We start from the raw sequence: 24,803 nt of genomic DNA, 5'->3' as shown, positions 1-24,803 counted from the left end.
GTGTGTGTGTGTGTGTGTGTGTGTGTGTGTGTGTGTGTGTGTGTGTTGGTTGGTTGACAGTGTGCAGCCTGAAAGTATTCTGCGAAGGCAAATGTAGGTGAGAAGCTTGCTCAGAAATGGTTTCCTCAGATTACTGGATGAAGATCTCCCAGGAAGAGCAGCTTTCTAACAGCAATAGCCAAAAGCAGGCAGCCACCTTCATATGGTCTTAGTTACCCTGTGACAGCTGCAGATGATTTTGCTGGGATCTCTTGTCACTGCTAAGTCACAGAAGCACACTGGCATCAGGCTGAGATGAAACCATGCAAGTGTCTCTGAAAAAGACGCTCCCTACAGCATACACCAAGGGAAGGTGAATTGGTGGCATCTATCCAAGTACTCCTCCCCCTGTGGTAAGGCCCACAGGTGTGGGTTCTGCATTGGCAGATATCTCTCTCTCTCTCTCTCTCTCTCTCTCTCTCTCTCTCTCTCTCTCTCTCTCTCTTTAACCTGTCACAGGTCTGAATTGAGTAGACATCATGTCCACTAACATCTGTATCAGTTGCCCTTTTCTAACTTGAAACATCCCTGCATCTAGGGAGTTTAAGATGAGACTTGAGGGGGCTGGAGAGATGGCTCAGTGGTTGGTAGAGCTGGCTGCACTTCCAGAGGACCCTGGTTCAACTCCCAGCGACCACATGGTAGCTCACAACTGTGACTCGAGTTCCAGAGGATCTGCCACTCACACAGACACACACGTGAACAAAACACCAATGCACGTAAATAAATAAAAAATAAGTGAATCATTTTTAAAAAGATATGAGACTGGAAAGTAGGATGAACATCCTTCAGGGGAAAAAAAAAACACTTTAGAAGAGACATGCAACTCCAACAGAAACAATGGCTGGAAAACTAGAGACAGAATCAGGTTCAAGTCAGAACTCTCTCACCCCCAAACCTACATGTCTGTGTGGTGTGGTGCTGTCTGCTTACCTTCTGTGTGGGCCAGCTTTCTGTCACTATGACAAAAGGCCTGAGAAAATCAACTTAAAGGATAAAAAGTTATGTTGACTCATAGTCTCAGAAGTCTCCATGCTGTGTCGTTGTCTCTGAGCCTAGGATGAAAAAGAACATCACCCAAGGGAGGGCAGGGCATGACAAACAAAAGATGCTTGCCTCATAACAACCAGGAAGCAGGGAGAAAGGAAGGAGTCAAGGCCCTCTAAGATCTTGTCTCAGAAGACCTAACTTCCTCCAATTATGCCTCACCGTCTAAATGTTCTGCTTCTCTAGCAACACTGGCTAGCACCCTAACCTTTAATACATGGCATCTGGGCCCAACCTATCCCAGCCTTCATGTTATGTCTTGGTTTCCCACATCATCCAGTGTCTTCTGCTTGTAGAGTGTGAAAGCTTGTCTGCTTTCCAGAATATTTCATACCCATCTCCCAGCAGAGGCTCCAAAGTACTACGAAGTTAATATGATACATAGCAAAAGTCCTCAAAATCCATAAAAGAATCCAGGTGAAAACTCAAACATCTGTAACTATACACATCCCCAAAACTTACCTTTGTAATAAAGTATAAGTTTCATTCTCAATATTCACTAGCAGGGTTGGAGATTTGGCTCAATGGTAGAGTACCCACAAGCACAAGGCCATGAGTTTGGTCCCCACCCAAAGCTGGGGGTTGGGATCTCAATATTCACTAGCAATGAGCCACACAGCTGTGGAGGCCCAACAATGTGGGCAGAAAAACAGACAGGCAAAGAAAAAGAATTTAGTCAAGCCCCAAGGAAAAAAATGTTAACATCCGGAACCAATTCACCCACACAGGCTAAGGAGCATTACACCCAAATCTCCACAACACCCCTCATCACTCCAGCCCTACACACACACACACACACACACACACACACACACACACACACATGCATGAACCAAGGCTTCATTTACTAGCTCCTCAGACTGGCCTTGCATATGGAGGAAGATCCTTCAGCAGTACCTACCACTCAGTCAGAATATCACAGAGCCTTAAATTTCTGTGATGTCACAGTCTAACCTGGGTAATAGACAAATATACCAGATGGCATCCAAAGTTCCCTGGATTTAAACTGGTTCTGCAGCTAGTGCTCTTAATACTGGAGGAGAGATGAAAAGATGAAATGGCCAAAGCCAAGCAAGCAACACATCTTGCAGAATCTCTGTTTCAGCTTGGACAGATATCAAGGATGAGGTCCAGACAAGTAGCAAGAATGCATCATTCACCTCATCGTTTGCACCTTGAGAATCTGTGCATTCCTTGGGAAAGGAAGTGGATCCAGAGCTCCATGTGCTTCTGTTGCCGAAAAAGCATATCAAATCCCCTCAGTCAGTTGCCTGCCTGGAGTAGGGCTGGCTGGCAGTGGGAGAAAGTAAAGCTATAAAACAGAGATGGACTTTACATCGTACCCATTTCAGCTTGTAAAAGCCACTCTTCTGTCCTTGGGCACAGCAGACAGGAATATAACAGACTGTATAATTAAACAGCCAAGAAATGCATTAATGGTAAAAATCTATACATGGAAATCAGGGAAGTAAGTGGGTGTAGATTTTCTTCAAATCCCTGTTGGAGACATCTGACTCTTTAAGAGAGGAAAATTACAAAGTTACATAGAGTGGGAGGGAACATGATGGAGAGACAGTGAACAGGTGGACAGAAGAAGAAGAAGAAGAAGAAGAAGAAGAAGAAGAAGAAGAAGAAGAAGAAGAAGAAGAAGAAGAAGAAGAAGAAGAAGAAGAAGAAGAAGAAACACCCTGGTAAGTTCTTTGTGGGCATCTCATCCAGTTACAGCAGGAAAGGATAAACAGAGTGTGAATATAAGTGTTTATCGGAATGACAGATCCCTGCGACCTCATAGCAAACGAGGCTGTTCCAAATAGAGCTGTTACAAACAAATGAATCAGAGCAGTCACTGAGAGGTTAAAGTTAAAGCCATGACTGGAAGACTGGGTGTACTTGCAGTGGGTCCTCAAGGCTGTTTCCTAATCCTCTGGCATTAAAAAGAAGCCACTGTGGAAATCAGAATCTCTTCCTTTGTAAATTCAATCCATAGCAAAGGGATTTCAGCTGTGATTGCTGAGTTTGAGAAAATCAACAGTACTTAGGATCGCGGGAATTGCCTGTCGCTGCAACTGATACCTTCCTAAGCTGTTCCATTTTGAATCAATTACCAATAAGACTCCATCCACCCGGTTGTGAGCGGAAAAGGGGAATACGTAAAACAGAGCAGTTAGTTGTCCCTGAATCTCACTGCAGGAGGGGATTTAGGATGAGGAGGCTTTAGGTCGAATTCAATATGCAGCCACCACCCTTCAGACTTGAGATTTCTGTTTCTTACAGTCAAAAACAAAACAAAACTGAACACAGTGGGAAGTCTGACCATGTCCCATTCCAAAGATTATGGCTTAGAAACTCACCACAAAGCTGCTGTCACTGGAGCCCTCTACCATGGGTGCCATTACAGCCACCTGAACGCAGGAGGGCAGAGACCTAAAAATGTAAATAAGCTCTTACTCCAATCCATGATCTGTTTGGGGTATAGCAGGCAGCAAGATCGGGATGCTCTTCCTAAAGCAGTTAAGGATCATCTCCAGAAGAAGCCATAGGAAGTAGCCCTGGCAGCAGAGCTGGGCTCAGAATCCAGATTAGAGTTAACTGGAGTTATAGGGTTGTAGGTATGATGTTTAATCTTTTGAGCCTCAATTTCCTGGTCTGCACAATGACAATGGAAAAAAACAAAACAAAACAAAAGCAATTCTTTTTCTCTGAGAAACTAGCTCTAAGTGTAATAAGAGAATGATTAAGGCCTGGAGAGGTGGCTTGGTGGTTAGGAGCACTTGCTGCTCTTGCAGAGGACCTGAGTGCCATTCACAGCACACACATGTGGCCACTCAAAACCCCTTGTAACTCCAGCTCTAGGGAATCTGACACTCTCTACTGGCCTCTGAGGGCGCGCGCGCACACACGCGTGCGCGTGCATGCATACATACACATACACACACACACACACACACACACACACACACACACACACACACACACACAAATTTTAAAAAATATTAGAGAGAGAGAGAGAGAGAGAGAATGCACAAAACTACCTGGCTTGAAAAGGCTTTCAAAAACCTGACTTGCTACAGGAGCAGGTAACTCCCTCATCTGCAGTACCAGGGCCTGAGAGCTTGTCCTGAAAGGTCCTGGGCTGCCTGAACAAGGCTCAGAAAGGCTTCACTGCTCTGTCCCTCTTCCTCAGGGAAGCTGCCTTCTCCCTCCACTACCAGGGAATGATAGGGAGAAGGCCTAGGATGCAGCAACCTTAAAATCAAAAAGAGCAAATGATGAACTTCTAACATCTGGAAACAAGAAAAATGGACAAATGGGGCAGTCAGATTTTGGGTTGAGTCCAGCCTGGGCCTCCACTACTTCTCTTTTAAAAAATTCCCAAGCTCTTTACCCCTCACTGGCAGGTTTTCCTTTAAGCTATCTCTTGGTGCCACAGACGTGGCTCAGCATTTAAAAGCACAGGCTGCCCTCCCAAGGTCTAGAGTTCAAATCCCAGTGCCCACAGGTGGCTCACAACTGTCTGTAAGTCCAGTTCCAGGTGATCCAGTGGTCTCTTGTGGCCTCCATTGGCTCTGCACACATGTGGTTCACAGATATATATGCAGGCAAAACACACATGCGCATAAAATAAAAATAAATGAATCTTTAAGTTATCCCTTAAACGTACCCCTTAACCCCTTCCCCACCACCTCTTCCTCTTCTGCCTCTCCTCTATCTTCTCTTCACTCTCTCTTTTATCTTTCTCTCTCTCTTCCCTCTCCCTCTTCCTCTCTCATCTTCTCTCTCTTCTCTTCTCCTCCCTATACACTTATTCCAGCTCAAATCTCTTAACTCAACCAAATAGTACAGTAATCCTAAATCACTGTGCCCTTAACTAATTATTGCAACCCTGGGGTTCCATCACAATCTGTTTTTAATAAAGTAATAGTCAACATCCTACTTCCTGTCAGGCAAGGGTTAACCTTCTAAAGACTCTGGACTGCAGGTGGACACTAGACAGAGAACTCTAGTGTTAGTCTACCTCCCTGCCTCTAGACTCCTGCTCTGTCCCCGTCAGAACTGAGTTCTTAGGGGAGTGGGGCAATTTGAATGGTGCACCCCTACCTTCCTACCCACCCCTCCCTCCTACTGCATGGCAGCCATGGATCTCCATCCTTGAACACCTCCACTTTCTCCCTTTGAACTCATCACATTCTGGCATTTTGTCTCAGTGGAATACTGAGTAGCTCAGTTCTCCTTAAATTTATTTACCAAACATACTCGGATTCTGTACCACTTACTTCTCATAGATTGTGAATGGGGTGAGGAACCGACTCTTAGAGAACAATGGGGAAATGTACACTGTCTGTCTGTAGATTATAGCTTTCAGTCACTGCTCATTCATGCTAATCACTAAGGTCCAACCATTTGTCAACTCACGTGGGAAGAATGACAGTGAGCTGCTGCGTCCTTTCATCCTTATGTGTGCTATCTCAGCTGATCCTAACAACAACCATTGGATGAATACATTTATTTCCGCTATTCCACAGATGCAAACACTTGTGTGAAAGGGCATTAAGGTGCCCAAGGTCGTACAATTAGGAAGTATTAGGACCAGAGCTCTAAAGCAAGCAATGTGACCCCAAGAATCTGAGCTTAGAACCAGCATCCTGTGTAACTCTTACATTCATTGCACCAAACAAAAATAATAACAAAGGGCTAGAGAGATGGCTCGGTGGTTAAGAGCACTGGCTTCTCTTCCAGAGGTCCTGAGTTCAATTCCCAGCAACCACTTGGTGGCTCACAACTATCTAGAATGAAATCTGATGCCCTCTCTGGCACGTGGGTATACATGCAGACAGAGCACTCATATATATATATACATAAATAAATCTCTTTTTTAAAAAAGAAATAATAACACAATAAGAGTAACTCTGTTTTCATATATGTACTTGCTGCATGTAAATAACTAGAAAGTGTTCTGTAAGTGTGCGTATGTATGTATGTATGTATGTATGTATGTATGTATGTATGTATACTTTAAATACCAACACAATGGCTGACACAGTTACAGCCAATGAATGCTGCTACTTGTTATCATTTGTATTGGGCTATAATTATCATCGTCATATTTTTATTGTTTACTAAATGCTAAGCTCTCAAGAAACAAAAGCAGTAAAAACAAGGCCCTTCTCCTTCAGCAATTTCTGGAGCAGTAATGGGTCAGGGGGAAGCAATACAATTTGCATATCCCAGGATTATAGGAATCCAAATAGGGTCTGTGCAAAATGAGGCCATAGATGAGGGTGGGAAGCCAGCCCTGAGGTGTAGACATCTGTAAGGAAACAGGATCTCACAAGATAGAAACAGGAGAAACACTGATAGGTGTGTGCTGGGCCCAGTTTTTGCCTCTGACCCTGCCCTCAGATTCAGCTGCTATGAATAGAGGTCCTGAATGCTAAGCTGTCTGCTGAGCTGTCTTGTTGACAAGCCTTTTGCCTGTTACTAAGTTATCCTTTTAGAATTCTCACATCCCTGCCAGATCAAGATCTCAGCTGAGCAGGCTAGACATGGAAAATAGTTACAGTGCCTTCCATCAGGCTCCAGTAGTGATAGAGGGCAAGCGATTTTTTTCTCCCCATTTCAGTTCACCAGTGATACATTACTTTTCTCAATCTTAATTTCCAGACACCTAGTTCTTCTGATTATTTCTGGGAAGTGAATGAAATATAGTCAAAGTATGAAGAGTTTGCATTTCCTTTCGACTGACTAGTGCCCTAGAGCCCTTGCTGGCCTTTTTTACTTAGGCATCAAACACGTAGGACTGGAAATCACCGATCTCTGATTTCTGAACATGTGATATTAATATAATATAATTTCAAGAGCTCCATGAAAGCACCTAATTTAAGCTCTAATTTTTTTTTTTTTTTTTGACTTTAGGTTGGTACTACTGCAACATTCCACAAATGCAGTAAAATTCCCTCATTCCAATGATGTAAAGGGTGGGTCAAGTATTGGCCAACGAGCATTAGGAGAAAGTGTTAATATTTTCAAAACAAAAGCTAAAGGGGGCAGTGGAGTCTTGTAGCTAAAGGGGCTTCATGTTTCATTTGAAACTGGCTCTCTCATCTCCCAAGCCAGAAATCGAGGCCTCACTAGCCACTATGAAACAACTTTAAAACTTTCTTTCAACATTAATATGTCTGCTTTTATATCCCTATTTCCACATTAATACCAAAGCCAGCGCTAGAATTTAAGACCCTGCTTTAAATGAGTCCCACCCTCTTCCTACCATAATACAGTGACATAGAATGGAATATGGAGACTGCGTGTACATAGTAAGGCTTTGTCGTAAAGTCTTTGAAAAGAATCACAGACAGCATCCTTACTTTAGTTTTTGAACCTTCTGGTCCCTTTGTCTTGGAGCCATATTACTCTGATATATACCTTCTCTATACCTCTAAATTTCAAACTAAACCTTTTTTTCTCTCTCTAAATATTCTCTAGATACAGCCCTTCTGGGCTATACTATTAACAACAGCAGCAGCAACAAATCAAACGACTGACGAGGCTTCTGAGTTGAGAAATATTGAATTTGGGGAAAGCATTGCTGCGTACACAGTCATCGACCCAAAATGCTTAGCCCCTTTCCACCGAGAAGACCAGTTATGTTTTTAGGACACACCCAAGCTTCCTAACTCCAGGCTTAGGTCCAGGGCACGCGGGTCTGGTGGGTCTGGTGCCGAGGTTTGCCTAGGGAAGGATTTACTTTTACCCACTAAAGCTGAGCCCTTCCTACTGATTTGGTGATTTCTAGTAGTCAATTCTCAGCCTGCTTTGTAAAGTTGAGTAGGTTCTCTTTTAAGATAGTCACGACTTCTGTGTTCACAGTCTTCCCAAGAACAGCTGAAGGACAGTCATTTTCTGGCCCTTCTTTCCTTAGGGGAGGCCCGATGCAGGGTTCACGTTCAGAAATGAATCTACCTATCATCGTAGGCAACATAGCCAACTGCACGATTTTCTTCCTTTTTAAGAGGCTGGCTACAATATGTACTGACCCTAGAATCACCCATTTGGAAATGGTTAAGGATTAAAAGTTCTTCAGGCCGAGGGACTCTTGGTTTCTAATTGCTGATGTTTGAAGTCAGTTTGATTCCTTGGAAATTTGTTCAGCCTGATGAAAGCAAGACTCGCATTCCCCTCAGGGCGCGAGGTGTAAGATCTTTGGGTTCCGTCGTTTCTCTTTCATTGTTTGGGGAGGGGTCTGATTGTTTTGAGGGATGGCTTTTCCCAAGAGCCCTCTCACTTCTCCCATATGTAATTAGAGAGACAACGCACAAGGCCCATCACTAGAGATTCTGGACTCCACAGGTTCAAAGGCTCAGAGCTGCTCCCCCTCACCGGACCCGCGACTCCGACTTCCAGAGCCTGCAGCCCCGGCCCCCGCAGGCCAGCGCACCGCAGCAGAGGGCACGGGTCCCAGAGCTGTCAGAGGACCCTGCGATCTCCAACCCTCAGCACCACCGAGGCGTGATCGACTAGCCCAGTGTGACCGACGCGGCCACTGCACACTTGTGAAGGTCACCCGAACTGCCCCCAGACACAGGTTCACAGGGAAGGATCCAATCCAGTTCCTTCCCTGGTGAAATAGCAGCTGAAATTTCTTGAGAGGCTCGAAAAAACGCCGTTTTCCCTGTGGTGGGGAGGCTGGGGCCGCGAGGTGATGTGCGAGAAGCAAAGAACAACATTAATTGTCCCCAAACCTCTATGCTAGAGGTCAGGGAATGGCCGAGAACACCGCAGCTACGGGATTCAGGAAAGTTGTCTGGTTAGAAGTATACAGATGCTCCAGGCTCCCACTAGTATAAGGACCTCTGAGGACGGGTTTATTTTCAAGTTTTTGTTTCTTTTGTTTTGTTTTATTTGTTTTGTTGAGACAATGTCTCACTACGCAGCCCTGGCTGGCCCAGAAATCTATAAAGACCACACTGGTCTTGAACTCACGTAGGTCCGACTTCCTCTGCCTGATTACTGGTGAAAGGCGAACATCCGCATGTTGATACATCCACGAGTTTGTTCGCTTGCTTGCTTGTTTTCTAAAGGTCTCATCCTATAAAGTACGTGGCAGTTTTCTGCACCATCTCACCTAAGCATTGACAACTACGTAGAAAGAAAGGAAGGGAGGAGAGAGAGAGAGAGAGAGAGAGAGAGAGAGAGAGAGAGAAGAAGAAGAAGGAGGAGGAGGAGGAGGAGGAGGAGGAGGAGGAGGAGGAGGAGGGGGAGGAGAAGAAGAAGAAGAAGAAGAAGAAGAAGAAGAAGAAGAAGAAGAAGAAGAAGAGGAAGAGGAAGAAGAAGCAAGAAAAGAAATAGAAGACAAATAGGGAATACATTTCTACATGTGTTTCATGAGTTTTTAAACTAATTTTCCCAATTTGCAATGCTTATCTCAACTCAATAAAGTATAATTATTATCCAGACTTCTCTTACTCCATTTGCTTCCTACTTGGGTAAGGAGTTGAAATTATTCTTTAGAATTGAAAGTAACATTCCGTCCATACAAAGGAAGAATGGTGTTATCACACAATGACTGAGAGAGAAAGCTTGCTGCTGGGGCCTGGTGTTGTTTTTAATCACATTTGTACAATTTCATTTTCTGATATTTCTCTTAGAATTTGTTCAAAATCGTTGGGTGGGTCTAAGAAATAAATGAAAACACTCAGTATCTAGAAGTTTCAAGTCTCAAATTCTCTAGAATTTAAAATACTGATAAACTTGATAAAACTTTTCTTTCCCAAATGTTGTGTTTCCAATCTGTTAAACTAGCTATACCCACACACATACACACACACACACACACACACACACACACACACACACACGTGCACGTGTGTGCAAGCAGGGTGGAGGGAGAGAGAAGCTTTTTTCCCCTAAAATATTATCTATATCCCATCATTCAGGGATGGGTCTGAGGTTTGTTGTGGTCATAGAGTTCACAGGGTGCTGTGGTGTTCATATGCATAAACTTGTACTTTTTTACACCTTTATAAAGGGCAAAGCTGTATAGTAGTTTGTTTGTTCATTTGTTATAAACACAGAGTCTATGTAGAGACTGCCTGTTTTCACTTCTGATATCAAAAGCTGCTTAGCAGTTTGTACTCAACAAAACACCCAGCCTCTAAGTGAGGCCATTAATGGTGCTGAATAAACGTTGATTAGTCCTCTCCAGTTGCTTAAATTCCCCACCTCTTCCATGTCACAGCAGGTCCTCCCCATCAAGTCTCATTTTCCACCCGGATGCTTGGAGCAAGGGCCTCACTTAAATTAACTAATGATTATCTTTCCCCAAAGAAGTGTAAACAGACCAGATTTATAAATTTGCTAATTGCTGTTCCCGGTGCAGAGCTGGGTAGTATCTCAATCATGTGCATATAAAATTCCAGGCTTACCAGAAACCAGAAAAGGCAGAGTCAAAATAAACCCGGTGCGTGAGAGGGGCCAAAGAGATTCCACAGTCAACACTTCCCTGGTTTGCCCTTCTTTTGCAAAAAGTCTAAACTTAAGCCTTAGAGAGGAGGGTGGGTTCAATAGTACCTTCTGAATTGGTTTGGCTTTTGAAAGTTGCGAGAGATTGAGAGAGAGAGAGAGAGAGAGAGAGAGAGAGAGTCAGCTATACTTCCAGGACACTCATCAGATGGATTTCTGTATTTCCAAGCTGGAGAAAGAAAAGTGACATCCACACATTTTCAAAATAACTCCATTTGTGCTGAGTATCAGAACAGCGTTCTACTGGGGTCCATGGTTTAAATCGCCAAAGAATTTACCTCTCCTATTAATACTGTGATTGTGTGTGTGTGTGTGTGTGTGTGTGTGTGTGTGTGTGTGTGTGTGCTAACAGTCTTGCTGTGGTAGATCTGGAATATTCGGCGTTTTCATGAAAGCGATGAATGTCATAGGGTAGGCTGGAGCCAACAGCAGTTAGGTCTTCTGTAATGGGTTGTTTGGTTTTGCCTTTCCCGGTGCATTTGTCTAGTTCTGTGGGTGCGATGAAGGACAAGGGGTGTCGCACTTCCGTTAGGTTTGTGGCCACACGCAAAGAAACCGTGTGGGGAAGCAGGGAACACACCTCTCTAATAATGAGTTCTGTGGGGTTGACCCTCAGATTGGACGCTTCAGCCCATTCTTCACCCGCTCCACACAGGCTATATTTATTAAAGATATTTTAGTCCAACAATGTTCTTTCACAATTAAAATCTTACAGCTGTGGGGGTTATTGACGTGAGGGTGTAAGAAAAACGTTTCTGCCTGAGTTCCACTACAAGAAATTTAATTCCTCCTCCCTGAATAAACTTTTTTTTTTTTTTTTCTGGGAATTTCATCTACAAAATCGGTAAACCCAAAGTGACTAGCTGTGAACTCCTAAGCGCTGTTCAATGAGAAACGTAAGAAACCCGGCGATGGAGAATCCCGGGAAAACAATTCAGAATTTCAAAGGCCCTAGCTTGTGCGCGGATTTGCATAGGGAAGCCTTTGTCCCCCCATTAGGTTTGCACTGGACGGGGAGGGGTGTGTGTGTCTGAGATGCCCTGTGGGCTGTAGGCTGGAGGTGTTTGACCGACTCTTCCGAATTCCCTGGCGGCGTAGTGGATGTGTTGTGCAGATCATCATTTGGTCAGCCCTGAGCCTAGTGGACTAGTTTGGGAAGCTTGAGGATGGGGGTAACTACTAAGGAATTAACCACAGCAAGGTCCACTTGGCTGCCAGTCGCAGGAAACTCAGGCCATCTAAATTCCCCCTTCTCTGGCCTCGCGGCTGCCTAGCAGTTTACTGTTGTTATTTCTTTGAGATGGACCGAGTTAGGATTACTCTCCTTTACCCGATGACTTCTCCCACCACTGGGATTTTACATTGCGCTCCATAACCAATGCCTATGGCGTAGGAGCGAATAACCGGACGCGCTCTCCAAGCCCCGTGCATCCACAGACGCTGGCCTTAGTCACTGTCTGACCCGTGTTCGGAAAAAACAAACCACTCTTGGCCCTCGTTCTCCAGTGAACAATTATCCTCTCCAAACCAACGACAGATTCGGTCCTTACCTTCTCCTTTGCTTCTTCACAAAAGATCACTTACCAAAGCGGTAGCCTCTGAGGAAGGCCGTTTTGACCGCAGACTTTCAGACCCACTTAATTCCTTGTCTGGTGCGGGCCGGCCGCACCCCGGATGCCCGCTTGTGTGTCAGGAGCAGCGAGCGCAGCGCAGCACGGAGGAGTTACAGTCCGGTGCGCAGGCCTCTACCCCAGGCAGACTCTCAGCAGCTGCTTAGGGTTCTGCCTACCTCACCCCGGCCATCTGAACCCGGGTTGGGTCTTGGCTGGTGTTTGACATTAATATTCTCTCCGCTGACATCCAACTCATCCCTCTGAATCCGTTTCTTAAAACGTCAGTGCACAGTCACTTCCTCCCTTTCACCCCTATTGGGAATGGGGTGGGTAACGTCGGGATTGAAGTCTCAGTTTTGTTCTGAGCCAACAAACAATACACTAGGAGACGAATTCGTGTGACCGGTTGGTCTCGGTGGTAACTCGGAGGAACTAGGAACAAAGACTCTAGGGCAGCGGAGGTTTCTGCCTGGCCTTTTCTCCTGTCTCGTTTCACCGGGGTTTGAGCGCGTGGGTGCAAACGAAAATGTTAAGAAGTTCTGCTTGTCCACGTGTGTATGCGCGGAGTGTCAGTGCGCCCGAGTGTGCTTGAGTGGGCCTGCTTGTACCTGCCTACCCGCGAGGGACGCCACCTCCCTAGGCCGGTAGAACCCGGGCTGGCCGCAAGGCCTTCGGCCTGCAGGCTGGGAAAGGAGAAATTCCTCCCCAGAAGGTTTGAATTATTTCGCTCCGCAGGAGACCGGGCCTTAGCCGCACTCCGCTGAAGATTCGGGCGGGAAATGTTGGAGCCAGACGTGGGGGGAGAAGGAAGGCCAGTGGAGCGTCGGGTGGGTCCGAGCGAGCGCAGAGGGCGCCGCCGCGCGCCCGAAATACATTTTCAAGGCCGCAGCCACAGCAGCTGTTCAGCCGATCCTAGGTGAAAAGTTTCTTCTGTTGAGCTTAGCCCAGAGGCCAGGGCTTTGAGAATTCCTCCTGTTGGTGGCCTGTAAGTCCTAGAGGCTTCTCCAAAAGACAGGGTGTGCGGGAGCTAGTGCCAACCCGAGAATAAGGCAAGAGTCTGTACCGAAGACCCGCAGGCCTCGAGATCTGGGAGGCTACCAGCCTTCGGTGGAAGTTTTTAAAATAAATTTCGTGTCCCCTGAGTTGCCTGCCCCAGTGGAGGCCTTGACTGGCTGGTCCCCCCACTGCTACATATTGGCGCCCCAGGCTTCGGGTGCTCAGGCGCCAACTGAAGCCAATTTTGTCCAGACCCGGAAAGAAAATCGGGTTGTGAAAGAGCAAATGGTCGGCGACTCTTCGAATTAAAGTTTGCTTTACAGTTCAACTTTTCCAGTTCAAGGTGGGCCCCGGGTTGTCTGAGGGGTCCTGTTGGTTTCAGGCTTGGGTAGGGCTGACCGAAAATAGTTGAGTCGGTTCAAGGGAAGATGGCAAGAACAACATATACTTTGGCTTGATGCGTATTTAATCACGCCCCAGGCCCGGGGCAGTTTTTGGTTTTATTTTGTATTTATTTTCTCCCTTTGCCTAAGACTAGCGACCAACACAGCAACCTCTCCTGCCCTAACAGAGAAAAGCCCAATTGTGAAACCCAGTAGGGGGAAGACCCTGTTCTGGACAGGGTAGGCCGCCTAAACAATTCCTCTGCGTGTCTCTAAAGGTGGCCCTTGCCGGGGTCAGGGTGCTATACTACAGGAGGGGGAAGCTACAGTGCCCCCAATTTCTGCTCACAATTTCTACAGTTGAGTCCAGAGTGGGCAGCTATGACACCAGGGCTCGGCACATCTCCACACCAAGGGGCCCTTGTTCCTGAAGAAGGATTTCTCATTCCAAGTTCAGAGAAGAAGAAAGCCTTGAAGCCATTGGTTGCCAGAGTTCCAACCCGAGGGCCCTGTCTGCCCAAGGCCATGCTGGGTCACTTGGTGTTCTTAGTTTGGGATTCCTGCTCCTGAAACCTTGCCCATAAATACACTTGTAAATACTCATTGTTTTCTAACCCAAATGTATTCCATGCCTTTTTAAAAACAAGGGATAAAATAGTGGGACAGACAAAGTGAACTGTGTCGCTAAGGTGAGCTCTGTAGTGCGTCTCCCAGCGCATCTTTGCCAGGCAGGAATTACTGACTACCAAACACAGTTCTGGAGATTGGCTCCCCACGTTCATGTGTCTGTCTGTGTCTGGAATAGTCTCTTTTCCAGATCCCCTCACTTCCGGCTGAGAAGGATAGCAGAAGGGGGAAGCTGTGAACTATGTCCGTGTTTTTGACCCCATACGCTGGCCCTTTTGAACATAAAGACCCTAGACACACTCCCAGCAACCTATATTCTCCCCAGAGAAAAGCGCCCTTGACAAGACATCAGTCTTGCTAAGCCGAGTAATTTCTCCCTTCTCCACTGTCAGGGAAATAAAATAAAAGTGACTCCCAAATCGAAAGTTGTCAGAAGGCCTGCAAGACATTCCACTAACTAACTTTACGCTCCCTTAGCGAAATTCTCACAACGGATAAATTCAGAGAGGAACCGGGCTCTCGCAAAAGAAGGGACGCACATTAGCCACGCGTTCCATCCTGTGTTGGCCACGCAGCAGTCCGAGTGGACCTGCCCTCTCTCCCAAACAGAAAAAGTCGTGGATGGACGAAATAAATCTCCTTTTAATTTTCTTTTCATCAACTAATAAAAATAATTCCCCAGCACTAAACCGAAATTCCGTAACGGGCCGAAAGAACACGGAGAATTCATAAAACGCTGTCTCCGCGGGTCTCTGGCTAATCGCGTTATTATTAGCCTCGGGAGCGTGGAAACGAACTGTCAGTGCCGAAAGAGAAAATGTAAGCGACAGCTGTCTCTCTTCGGGCTTTGGTCAGCTTTTAGGCCAGGATCCCCAAGCTCTTGAGCCTTCTGGCTGCTCCTATCCCTGTGTGGGCGACTGCCGACTCTACCCCCTCTCCCAAGACCTGGGGTCTGCCCCAGGATCCTAGCTGGTACGCTGGGACACCTCCTGCAGGGCTTTAGAATTCCGGACTGGAAATGCTATTTGCTGAAAATACTCTCAAGCGGCTAAACCAAGTTGTGAGTGTTGTGTTTGTGTGCGCGCTCACAGGCTCCTGACAACAGCTGTTCCCCGGGCTGCTTCACACTGTTGAAATCTTGGCACTTAACACAAAATGTGAGGCTGTTTTCTCCCTCCCAGAGTTCTGTTAAAATACACACATTGACATCCGCCTTGAGTCTTAAGTGTGCTGTGCCTATTATATGTGCATAACATGGATAGATCCAAGACAAATTAATTGAAACACCCACCCACCCAAATACAGAGATGGTGACCTAAATCTCAGGATACAATGTCGAATATGTCCCCAGTGGGGCAGAAATACAGTTATACTCCGCCACCTTAAAGCTTAGTTGGGAGAGAAACTAAGTGAGAAAAACGAATCATTTCCCATGACTCCAGTATGAGCTTCACCAGCTCTCTGACAAGTCTCTCATCTACTGGGCTCTTTCTCTAGTGTCTTGACTGCGTTCTTCCGAACCCAGGGGCCCGCAGCCCTTCGCAGTGGGCGCCTCAAAATGCTGCTGGCTCTCTGCTACCAGAGAACGGAATGAACGCAGAAGTAGGCCTGCTTGAAATTGGCGATTAAAATGCAAGGCTCGGGCCAGCCCCCCAAATTGGTTCCGGCGAATTTAGGGAGGCTCAAGGCATTTATGCCAAGAAAAAGAAACCCACGTCCGGAGCGAGGCAGGGAGTCAGCGGGCAGGGCCTGCTCTGCACACGCGGGGGATATCGTTTGGTGTTCCTCGTCCACCCGCCTCCCGTCGTCCGACCCCACACACTCACCCGGGTGGGGCTCCAGGCCGTGTGTCGTCGGGTCGTCTGTGTCTCCGAGTGGGCCTGCGGGACTCAGCGCCTCCATGGACAGGTCCAGCCCCTTCTCCTCCCAGTCTCGCAGCTTCCGCTTTTTATTTGAGCCGATCAAGGCTTCAACGGAGAAGGCATGTGCTCGGGAGCTCAGGGCGACTGCAGATCTTCTCCTTTCACTCATTTTAGCCGCCCGCACCCGGGTCCCCTCTCGCCCGCGCTCTACGGAGCTGGCAGCCCCGCGGCGGCCGCACGCCTGGAGCGCCTGCCCGGCCGGGCCCTGAAGAGGCGGCGGCGCGGCGGCCGAAGCTGGGGCGGAGGCTCCGCGGGTGATCTGCGCCCTCCCTCGGTGTCCTCCCCCGCCCTCGACTGCCGCAGCCGACCGGTGCCCCCAGCTACCCTGCCTCTAGGAACGAGCGCCCGGAACGCCGCCCGCTCGCTGCATGGGCGCTGAGTCCAGTTTCCCACCCACCCGGGCAGGCGCTCACAAGCCTAGCAGACAGGACTTCATCTTTCTTTCTTTTTTCTTTTTCTTTCCTTCTTTCTTTTCTTTTTTTTTTTATTCTCTCCCTCTCTCTCTCCTCCCGCTTCCTTTTTCTCCTCCCTCTCCGCCCCTTCCCCTCTCGGTCTTCCCGTCCTTCCCCTGATCCAAACTTCTGGGAAACGTTTTCCCCCCTGAATTCCTCCCTTCCCGAGGAACAGGGGGTAGGCAGTGAGCTCCTGTCCGAGGGGTGAGGGAGAAGGGAGGGGGAGGAAGAAAAAGACAGAGAGGAGGGGAAGCCAGCCCCCAACCAATGGCAAGAAGGGAACAAGAGAAACCTCGAGAGCTCCGGCCAATGAGGAGGAGGGAGAGACTGAGGCTAAGGCCAAGGCTGAGTGCTGGCTATCCCGGGGATGCTTCCCCGCCAACTTTAACCCCTGGCTTCCCGGTGCTGGGCCGGTTTCCCTGGGGGAGGAGGGCAGCCGGAACAGCTGAAAGTCAAGCTCTGACCTTTGCCTTTATCGACTCGACTAAACTACAAATCCAGATTACAAATCCGTACGTTTTCCTTCAAATTCTCGGCGTCCGTAGACCTGGCTACTCATAGTCAATTTAGATGCAAATCTGGAAAGTTGGTGCTGTGACAAAGTGCTAACCTGACCCCCCTCCCCAACAAAAAGGCAAAGTAGGTTTCTGATCATGGCACCTTTGCCCCCTCAGGAGTTGTGAGATCTGCCCAAATTTCTCCACACAGGTTCCTGCTCTGTTCCAGGTCGATATTTTTTTAAGCGGTTCTGGTTAAGGCAAAACGAAACAAACAAAAAAGTCCTGTTGCCATCCTAAGTCTTATAAGCGAACATTTCGAGACTCTACCCTCCTTCCTGCTCCACCTGGTGAAGGCAGGAGAAGGGCCGCTGAGGCCTGAGAGACCAGCTTGGTGCGCTGAGTTTACCGCGGGTTCAGCAAGCTTACACGGCAGGACTGGGCCCACACCGCACAAGTAGTAACTTTCCTTGCGCAGCACACTCTTGAGCTGCGCTTCGCCTATTCCGGGCTCTTATTCCGGAGAACTCATAGCGGGTACCGGAAGAGAGCAGCTAAGAATTTTGATGGCTAAGAAGAAGCCTTTCAAAATTCCCCCTCAGCTCCAGAACGTGGCTCTCATCTCTTACTATCTACCTTCGCGAATCCCTCCCCCACCTTAAATCTTTCAGGACAGTTCGTTCACCACAGATAGCCAAGGAACTTAAAAATCCAACATTCCCCACTACTCTTACTGTCCACTGCGTCACAGGTTATTACAAATGGCACAACTCCCCTCCCCCCTCCTCCAACACAGACTTATATCGAGCAAGCTCGGAATCCTGCCAGGCAAACAAACAAACAAACAAACAAATAAATAATAAAAATCTCATATTTCGGGGCAGAGGCCTAAAAGCCTCATTTTCCCATTCCAAAGTACCGGTCAAAACAATTCTATCCTGGCGCTGTGACTGTGGAAAGGGCTGAAAGCTTAGTGCGCACTGGGAGGCCCAGCAAAAGGAGTCTAGCCAGGCACTGAGAAAGGTCTGAAGAGGTAAGTTTAATTGAAGGGGTGCAGGGCACATGAGAACCACTGACTGAGGTAAGAAGTGAAGGAAGGCTCTGTCACTTCTCGAAGGCCACACTCTCCTGCCTGCCACAAGGACCAGGGCAATTTAGTTCCTGCCGTTATCACTGAGAGCCCACGCTGCTGCTGCTGTTGGAAGCCACTAGCACGTGGTGAATGTGCGTTGGCCTTTTGAGAGGTAAGCTTAAAGTTCGTTTTTTGAATTTCCCTCGAACTGTGCTCCAGCCTGGACAAGGGCACAGCAAACACAGAAGGCCCCGGTGGGTGTGTTTCCATCAGCCCTGTGCTCGGGACCTTCCTGGAGTCTTCTTCTCAGGCTTGGAACTCCTCAGGCAGCAAGGAGAAGAATGTACCAAGTCTGGGAAGCCGGGTCTTCCTGTGGTGGTCCCTGCAGATTCTGAGAATGGAGAGTCAAGGTGCCCTTACCAACCAGCATTTCTTGCAGGAACTGTGCCTGAAAGTGACCGGAGAAAAGGCAAACCAGGAGTCCTGTACATCCCTTCCCCAGAAGCTTATACCTTGCTCTAGGCTTCTGGTCTCATAGGGCCTCTCAGAACCCCTCAATGGCTGGGAGCCAGCCTAGATCAGGCTTAGTGTGAAAGCTATCTCCTGGACTTTCCCAGCTCTTTCCTCCACTCCATTGTCCCCCACCTGTCTTTGAAAGCCTCTTTCTATTCTTTGAAAGGCTGGCTTGGACTGAGACATGGTTGTACCATACAGGGCAGATACCCTCTGTGAACTCACATTAGTGCTGCCATGGCCTCCTCCCGCTACCTTGAACCAAAAAGAGGCCTTGGAGTGATGAGCTGACTCAGTCGTTAGGGTGCTGGCTCTCATCAGGCCCAACAACCTGTGTTTGATCCCGTGGCCTACAGGGTGAAAGGAGAGTGTGTCGGCTTCTGCAAAGCTGTCCTCTGATCTCCCTGTGGGCTCCATGGCATGTGCATGTATGAGTACACATGTGTGTGCACACTCACAGGGCCCACATAAGTGCAATTTTAAAAAAAATTTAAAGAGGCCTTTTAATCATTCATCAATCCAAATGTAGGTCCAACAGCATGAACCCACCCATTTGGCAAGCGACAGAAAAAAATGTCCCAGAAACAAAGAAGTAGCAGCAGTGCCTTCAAGGTATGAATCTACATCCCACGCCATAGCTTATGCTCAGCAGTTACTGTGCCTCAACAACCCTATCCCATATTCACTTACATTCTAGAGTCGCAAATTAAGCCACAAAAACCAATCCCATAAAAGTGAAGACAAGCAGATTTGGAACCAATGAGAAAACTGACATTTCCCCAAAGTAACCGGGAGTCTATAACATTCTGTGTCCCCACTGGATTTAATCTAATCTGACCCCTTAGGGGTACGCACTCCTTAGTGTAAAAATCATGTTGATGAGGGAAGTGTGGGGGGAATTAAACAAGGTGGTTTAATGTGCTTGGCTTGGGTACACGCTGAACAGTCAACAGGAGTGGAGAGGGGGTTGTGGGGTTAACTAATTTGGACATGTTTTTCTTCTATTGATTGTTCAAAAGGCTTCAGAAACCTTCTTTTGTTACCTTACTTTCTTTCTCTTTTAACCTTTAGGGATAAGAAGGGGCCCCCAGTTTTGAGGCTGACATCTAGGCATTCTCCAGGCATCCCAGCTGCAGGCTCCACCTTGTGACCTGAGCAGATTCAACAGGCTGTAATTCCACCTCAGGTCTATTTCAGGCCCAAAACCAAGCCAGAGGGACTAGCCCAGCTCCTGCTTGAGTGCAAGAAAGAAGAAAGGGTGTTAAATCCTGAAAAGCCAGCAGAGATTCCCTAGGAGTCACTGAACGCAGAAGGGACATATGTGGATATGAGAGCTCTAGGCCTAGCCTTGACGCCAAGAAGGAAAGGGCACCACAGAGACTGATCTCCTCAAAAGGACCCAGCCCAGCCACCAAAATTTCAAAGGTAAAACCAGAGTTCAGCAGCAACACGACAAGAATCCTAAAGAAAAACGGGCATCCCCAGAAATGGAGGGTCCCGCCCCCACGCACATTCTCCGAGGACATTTCTCTTCCTCCTGTTACAGCACACTAAATACCACCTTAAAGGGCTCTCCACTAATGCTTCGGTGCTGAGGTGACCCACCAGCCGGCTTTGATTTCGGGGAATTTTGAGTGAGTAATTGAAAACAAAGTTAAGAACAACTGGCCAGCAGGACAAGTTAGGCTTCCCCTAAACACGTGGGAAGGATATTCTGTGCGGGCAAGGGGATTGTAATGAACTTGGCCATCAGGGGAGGTGTAAAATATTATGAGGCGACTATGGGGTGGGAAAAAATCATGGAGACTCTAAGGTGAGGTATGCCTGGTGATCCGGCCCACTTCAACCCCAAACTGTGTGACCTTAGGCAAGTCGATTAACAGGCTAGGACCTCAGTTTCCCTTCTCCAGAATGCAGAGATCGAAATGATTTGCAGCTAAGAATATATACTAAGGGGGCAGAAGCCGAGCAAACCTATTCTGGCTGAGATAAAATCTTCTGGAAATCTGCAGCCCATGTTTACCTCTTTTCACTTCTGCTTTCAAAATGGCACCCCAAAGCAATAGGAAAGCACAGAATTGGACGGAATAAGTGGCCCGGAGCCCTAAAGTGCCGCGGGAGGGGGAAGAGTACATTGGGAGAAGCCAAGCTCAAGGCAGCCTGGGCTTTCTCCTGTACCAAGCACCTCCAATGCCCTGGGCTGGCTTTGGTCCACAGCTAAGACACTGCCTTGAGTCCTTGGCTATCCTGAAATTCCCCCCTCACCTCCCACAACACACAGAGTTTTTAAAAATAAAAGTCCGTGAGGGCAAAAGGTCTTTAATGATGTTTTTTTGTTTTCGCGAAATAAAAATCGTCTATTTTTATTTTAACCCAGCAGCGTGCCCACCTCTCGGTCCTTCCAGATGTTTGCAATAAAATCGCAGGTTTTGCCTTTGGGACTTGAAATAAAATTTAACGGCCTTCACCCCGTAATTATTCTCTTAGCTCGCCCTTCATAAATTTATCTGCTTTCTATCGGCGTTGGGGCAAGAGGCGAGCGAAAGGGGGGAAAGCCCCGATTTTATATTTGTGACTATAAAAAAGCGCCACCCGGTTTCCTCGCCTTCGGCCGCCGCCGCAGTGTGGCCCGGCAGGCCGGGCAGGAGGGCCGCAACATTGCTCTATTGTTCCCGGGACTTGGGTCTGCTCAGAAGCTCAGTCCCTCCACAAAGGGGGCCTTGTGTGGCCCTGCCCGCTGCGGCCGCGCCCAAGAGCCGAGGAAATCCTGTTCCCTCAGGCTCAGCTCCTCTTTCCCTCCAGGGTTGGAGCTACCCGGCAGGCGGGTTTGCGCGGTCCTTGGGCTTCGCAGGAAGCGGAACTTCCATCCTGTGCAAAGCTCTTGACTGAGAGGGAGGAACCTGCCTGAGGATTCCCAGGCAAGCTAGGTAGGGTTGCTTGTCTCCAGGAGAACACAGACAAAGCCAAAGTGTAGGGGACCACTGAAGCCCCAAATTTGGGGCAGTGTGCACCCCAAATTAAATGTGTACACACCAGGAGCGGTAGCCACACAAACCCTTGTTTACACCATGTACATCCCTGTATCCACCCACATGCCTTTCTAGACTTAAACATAGGCAGATAGCTCTTTGGTAGAGTACATAACATCACACGCAGACATACTGGGAAGCGTCCTGACCTCACAGTCCTTTGCTCCCAGAGCCTACGGAGGAGGCCGATATGCCTTTGGCATCTCTTTACACAAACCTCAGCTACAAGCTCTCCCTGTGTCTTTTAACCCCTTCTCCTTCACCTGTGTGAGACACCTTCATGCTCAAATGGTCAGAGCCAGCTGACAAAAGGAAGAAATGAGCCTAGCATTCTGCTTACTGGAGTCACTCCCTGCCTAGGGAAGACTCTGGCTTTTGGCAAAGTTCCAAGAACCCCACCAAGGACTGGGAAGCAGAAGGAGGAGAAGCTGGAGCTCCAGCTGAGAGCTTTGCTTGCTTTCAATCACATGCCTTGGGATTCTGGTTTGAGCCAGCAGGCCTGAAGCCAGAAAAGCCAAAACCAGGAGCCACACACTGATGCAGAAAGTTCTTTGGGTGTTCTTTCTGGTCCCAGGACTCCCAGCCCTTCTAGGTTTACCTCCTTCCTGGTAGTTTCGAAGGTGCTTTGTCAAACAGCTCTCTTTGTGTTTTTTGTTTTTGTTTTCTTGTTTGTTCCTTTATATGAAGAGGATGAACCATCTGAAAGCTTAGCGGATGAAGAGGTAAAGAAATACCAGGTTTGGCAGTCTAACTCTATAGCAAATTTGAGATATGAAGATGGTGTTCCAGGTTTTGGGGGTGAGGGTGAGATGGTCAGAAATGAAGCAAGCCAGGGGCACAGCTAATGTATCTAGTATTAACACCTGTTGAGGTATTAACATGCTGAGTATTGATGCCTCCCTCCACCTCACCAGAAGTGCTTGGATTTCATTTGCCATCAATAAAAGAGCCACCTAGGAACAAAATGTCCTCCGTGGACCTGTGGCAGTCTACTCCTAGAGACCATCACCCATAAAGGCTGCCTGGTGGATTCTTAATGCCCTTGAGAACTTTTTCCCTTCCCCTGCCAGTGGAGAATGAGCTATCCTTCAGGAGTGGACAAAAAATCTCCATTGTGGACAACTGCTGGCTGGTTAGATCATCTTGCCTGTCAAGGTCAGTGAGGCCAGCACTACTGAGCCCCCACTTATATTGATTTTGGAATCAGATGGAGTTGCAGGAGCTACTTAACGTGTGAACTAAGTCATGGGCGAGCTTTAATTTTGGCCTCAAATCCATGGACTACTTTGTGGCCTCAAGATCAAATTAAAGAAGGTGGGAAGGAACCAAACACTCTAGTATGATATGTATAACATCCTTGGCAATGCAAAAAGTGGACAGATTACTACTACCAGAAGTCTGGATGTCCACCCAGAAAAAAAATGAGCCTTCAAAATGGTTGATTATTTTCTTTTACAGCCTGGACAGCCTTTCAGAGTAGAAACACATAGGTAGGTATATATGGAGAGGCATCATTGCCATTGTGGGCCTGCTGCTGGGGAAAGGGCAAACCATTCCATCACCCATGGTATCCCATGAGGTTTTGCTCTCTGGCCCAAAGCATCAGGAGTGAGGGAGGTAGTCTGTCTCTAACCAGGTACTTTACACTTAATTCACATTCTTCCCAAGGACTTCATGTAGACAACCAACTGATCCAGACAGATGAAGGCCTTCTCCAGGTGGAACATGAATGGATTCATATTCCCGTTTCTCAACAGTGTCTGCCATACCAAGTGATACGGGAGACTGATGACTCTTTGAAGCAAGAATTGGTGGCACCAGCTGGGGCCAGAACCATATCGCAGTCTGTCATCAGTATTCCTGGCTTCTTCTCTATTGGAAAGTTCTGACACACGCAGAAAACCAGAAAAAGCAATGTTATGCATAGAGCACAGCTTCCGGGAAAGCCATCGAAAGGAAGAAGTGCATCTCTACAGCCTTTCTCTCTCACCACCCACTCTCATCTCCATCTCTTCTTTCTGGTCTGCATCATTTATAAAGAACTAAAGCTTATTAAGCCTTCCGGGTCCTGTGCTAAGTGCTTAGTAGCATGAACCAATTCACTCCACCCACTTTGACTTCTATGAGCCAAGAACCGGTATTACCAGCCACATTTTATACACGGGAAACTGAATTGAAAAGGAGTTATGTAACTTGGCAAGAATCACACAGCTTTTGGTGCAGGTAATGACACTCCAGAGCCAGAATTCTCAACCCCATATACCCTTAGCCTCTCTTCTTGTATGTGTACATAAGCAGCTTGCACACCTAGGTTCTCTCTGGCTAGAAGAGACCCAAGCAAAGTTGCTGGAAATTGGGAGGCACCAATGGAATTGTCTTATAACAGGATGAAGAATGTCCTCCCAGTTATAAATACACATTGGAGCCCTTCCCAGTTTCAGCAGGGCATCTATTTTAACATGGGGCGAAGAGGCAGGCGCTCACTTTGCATCTTTTCCCAATGGGAGGTACAGCCAGGTGCTAGGCTAAGTGGATATCATTGTGCAAGTACCCATGGTTTCTTCCAGAAAAGTAACCCAAGGCAGTCCTCTCAGGCTGGGCTCAGTCAAGTAAGATCATGCAAGAAAGCTTGCTTTTGGCTTCTTGGACTCCAGGCAACTCAGTAACTGGGGCCTGGGCTTAAGCAAAGTCTCATTTCCATAGCAGTAACCCTTCAGTGACCCAATATCAGAACAACTATTCCCTGCCTCCCACCCACCCAACCCCACTAATAAGCAACTTTTGGGGATCCCACCTACACTTGCAGCTGAGAAGGGTGATTAGAAAGCAATAAGAACTCTTCTCAGGATCTACCTCAGCTTAAAGAATCTGTCCATCTCAGAAGTGTGGAGAGCTGTAACTAACCCCTTGCAGACAGACTATACTGCCAGAGGGGCTACTTCTTGAAGACAGATGTGCTCATACAGCTTGAGAGCCACCTTTGAAACTCCATGGTCACCAGAGAGGTTCTTCTGCCTTCAGAGGAGCCTTCAGTACAACCAGAGCTTCCCCCTTGCTCCCTGCCCCTGGCCCTGATACATAGGATGGAAATGGAAAA

The 24,803-nt window shown here is 47.6% G+C and overlaps 1 protein-coding gene across 1 annotated transcript in view; it reads right to left on the bottom strand.

Moving 5' to 3' along the window:
* Positions 1-16,351, bottom strand: part of Tbx15 (T-box transcription factor 15) — a 106,673-nt gene extending 90,322 nt beyond the window's left edge. Inside the window, exon 1 of the mRNA XM_036191173.1 lies at positions 16,048-16,351. Within this exon, the coding sequence (XP_036047066.1) occupies positions 16,048-16,252 (205 nt within the window). The 5' untranslated portion in view covers positions 16,253-16,351. The remainder of the gene's footprint in view (positions 1-16,047) is intronic.
* Between the last annotated feature and the right edge of the window lie 8,452 nt (positions 16,352-24,803).

The sequence above is a fragment of the Onychomys torridus genome, chromosome 6, assembly GCF_903995425.1.
Source record: "Onychomys torridus chromosome 6, mOncTor1.1, whole genome shotgun sequence".
NCBI classification, from domain to species: Eukaryota; Metazoa; Chordata; class Mammalia; order Rodentia; family Cricetidae; genus Onychomys; species Onychomys torridus.
Note: the sequence above shows the minus strand (reverse complement) of the source record. Positions and strands in the feature narration are given on the sequence as shown.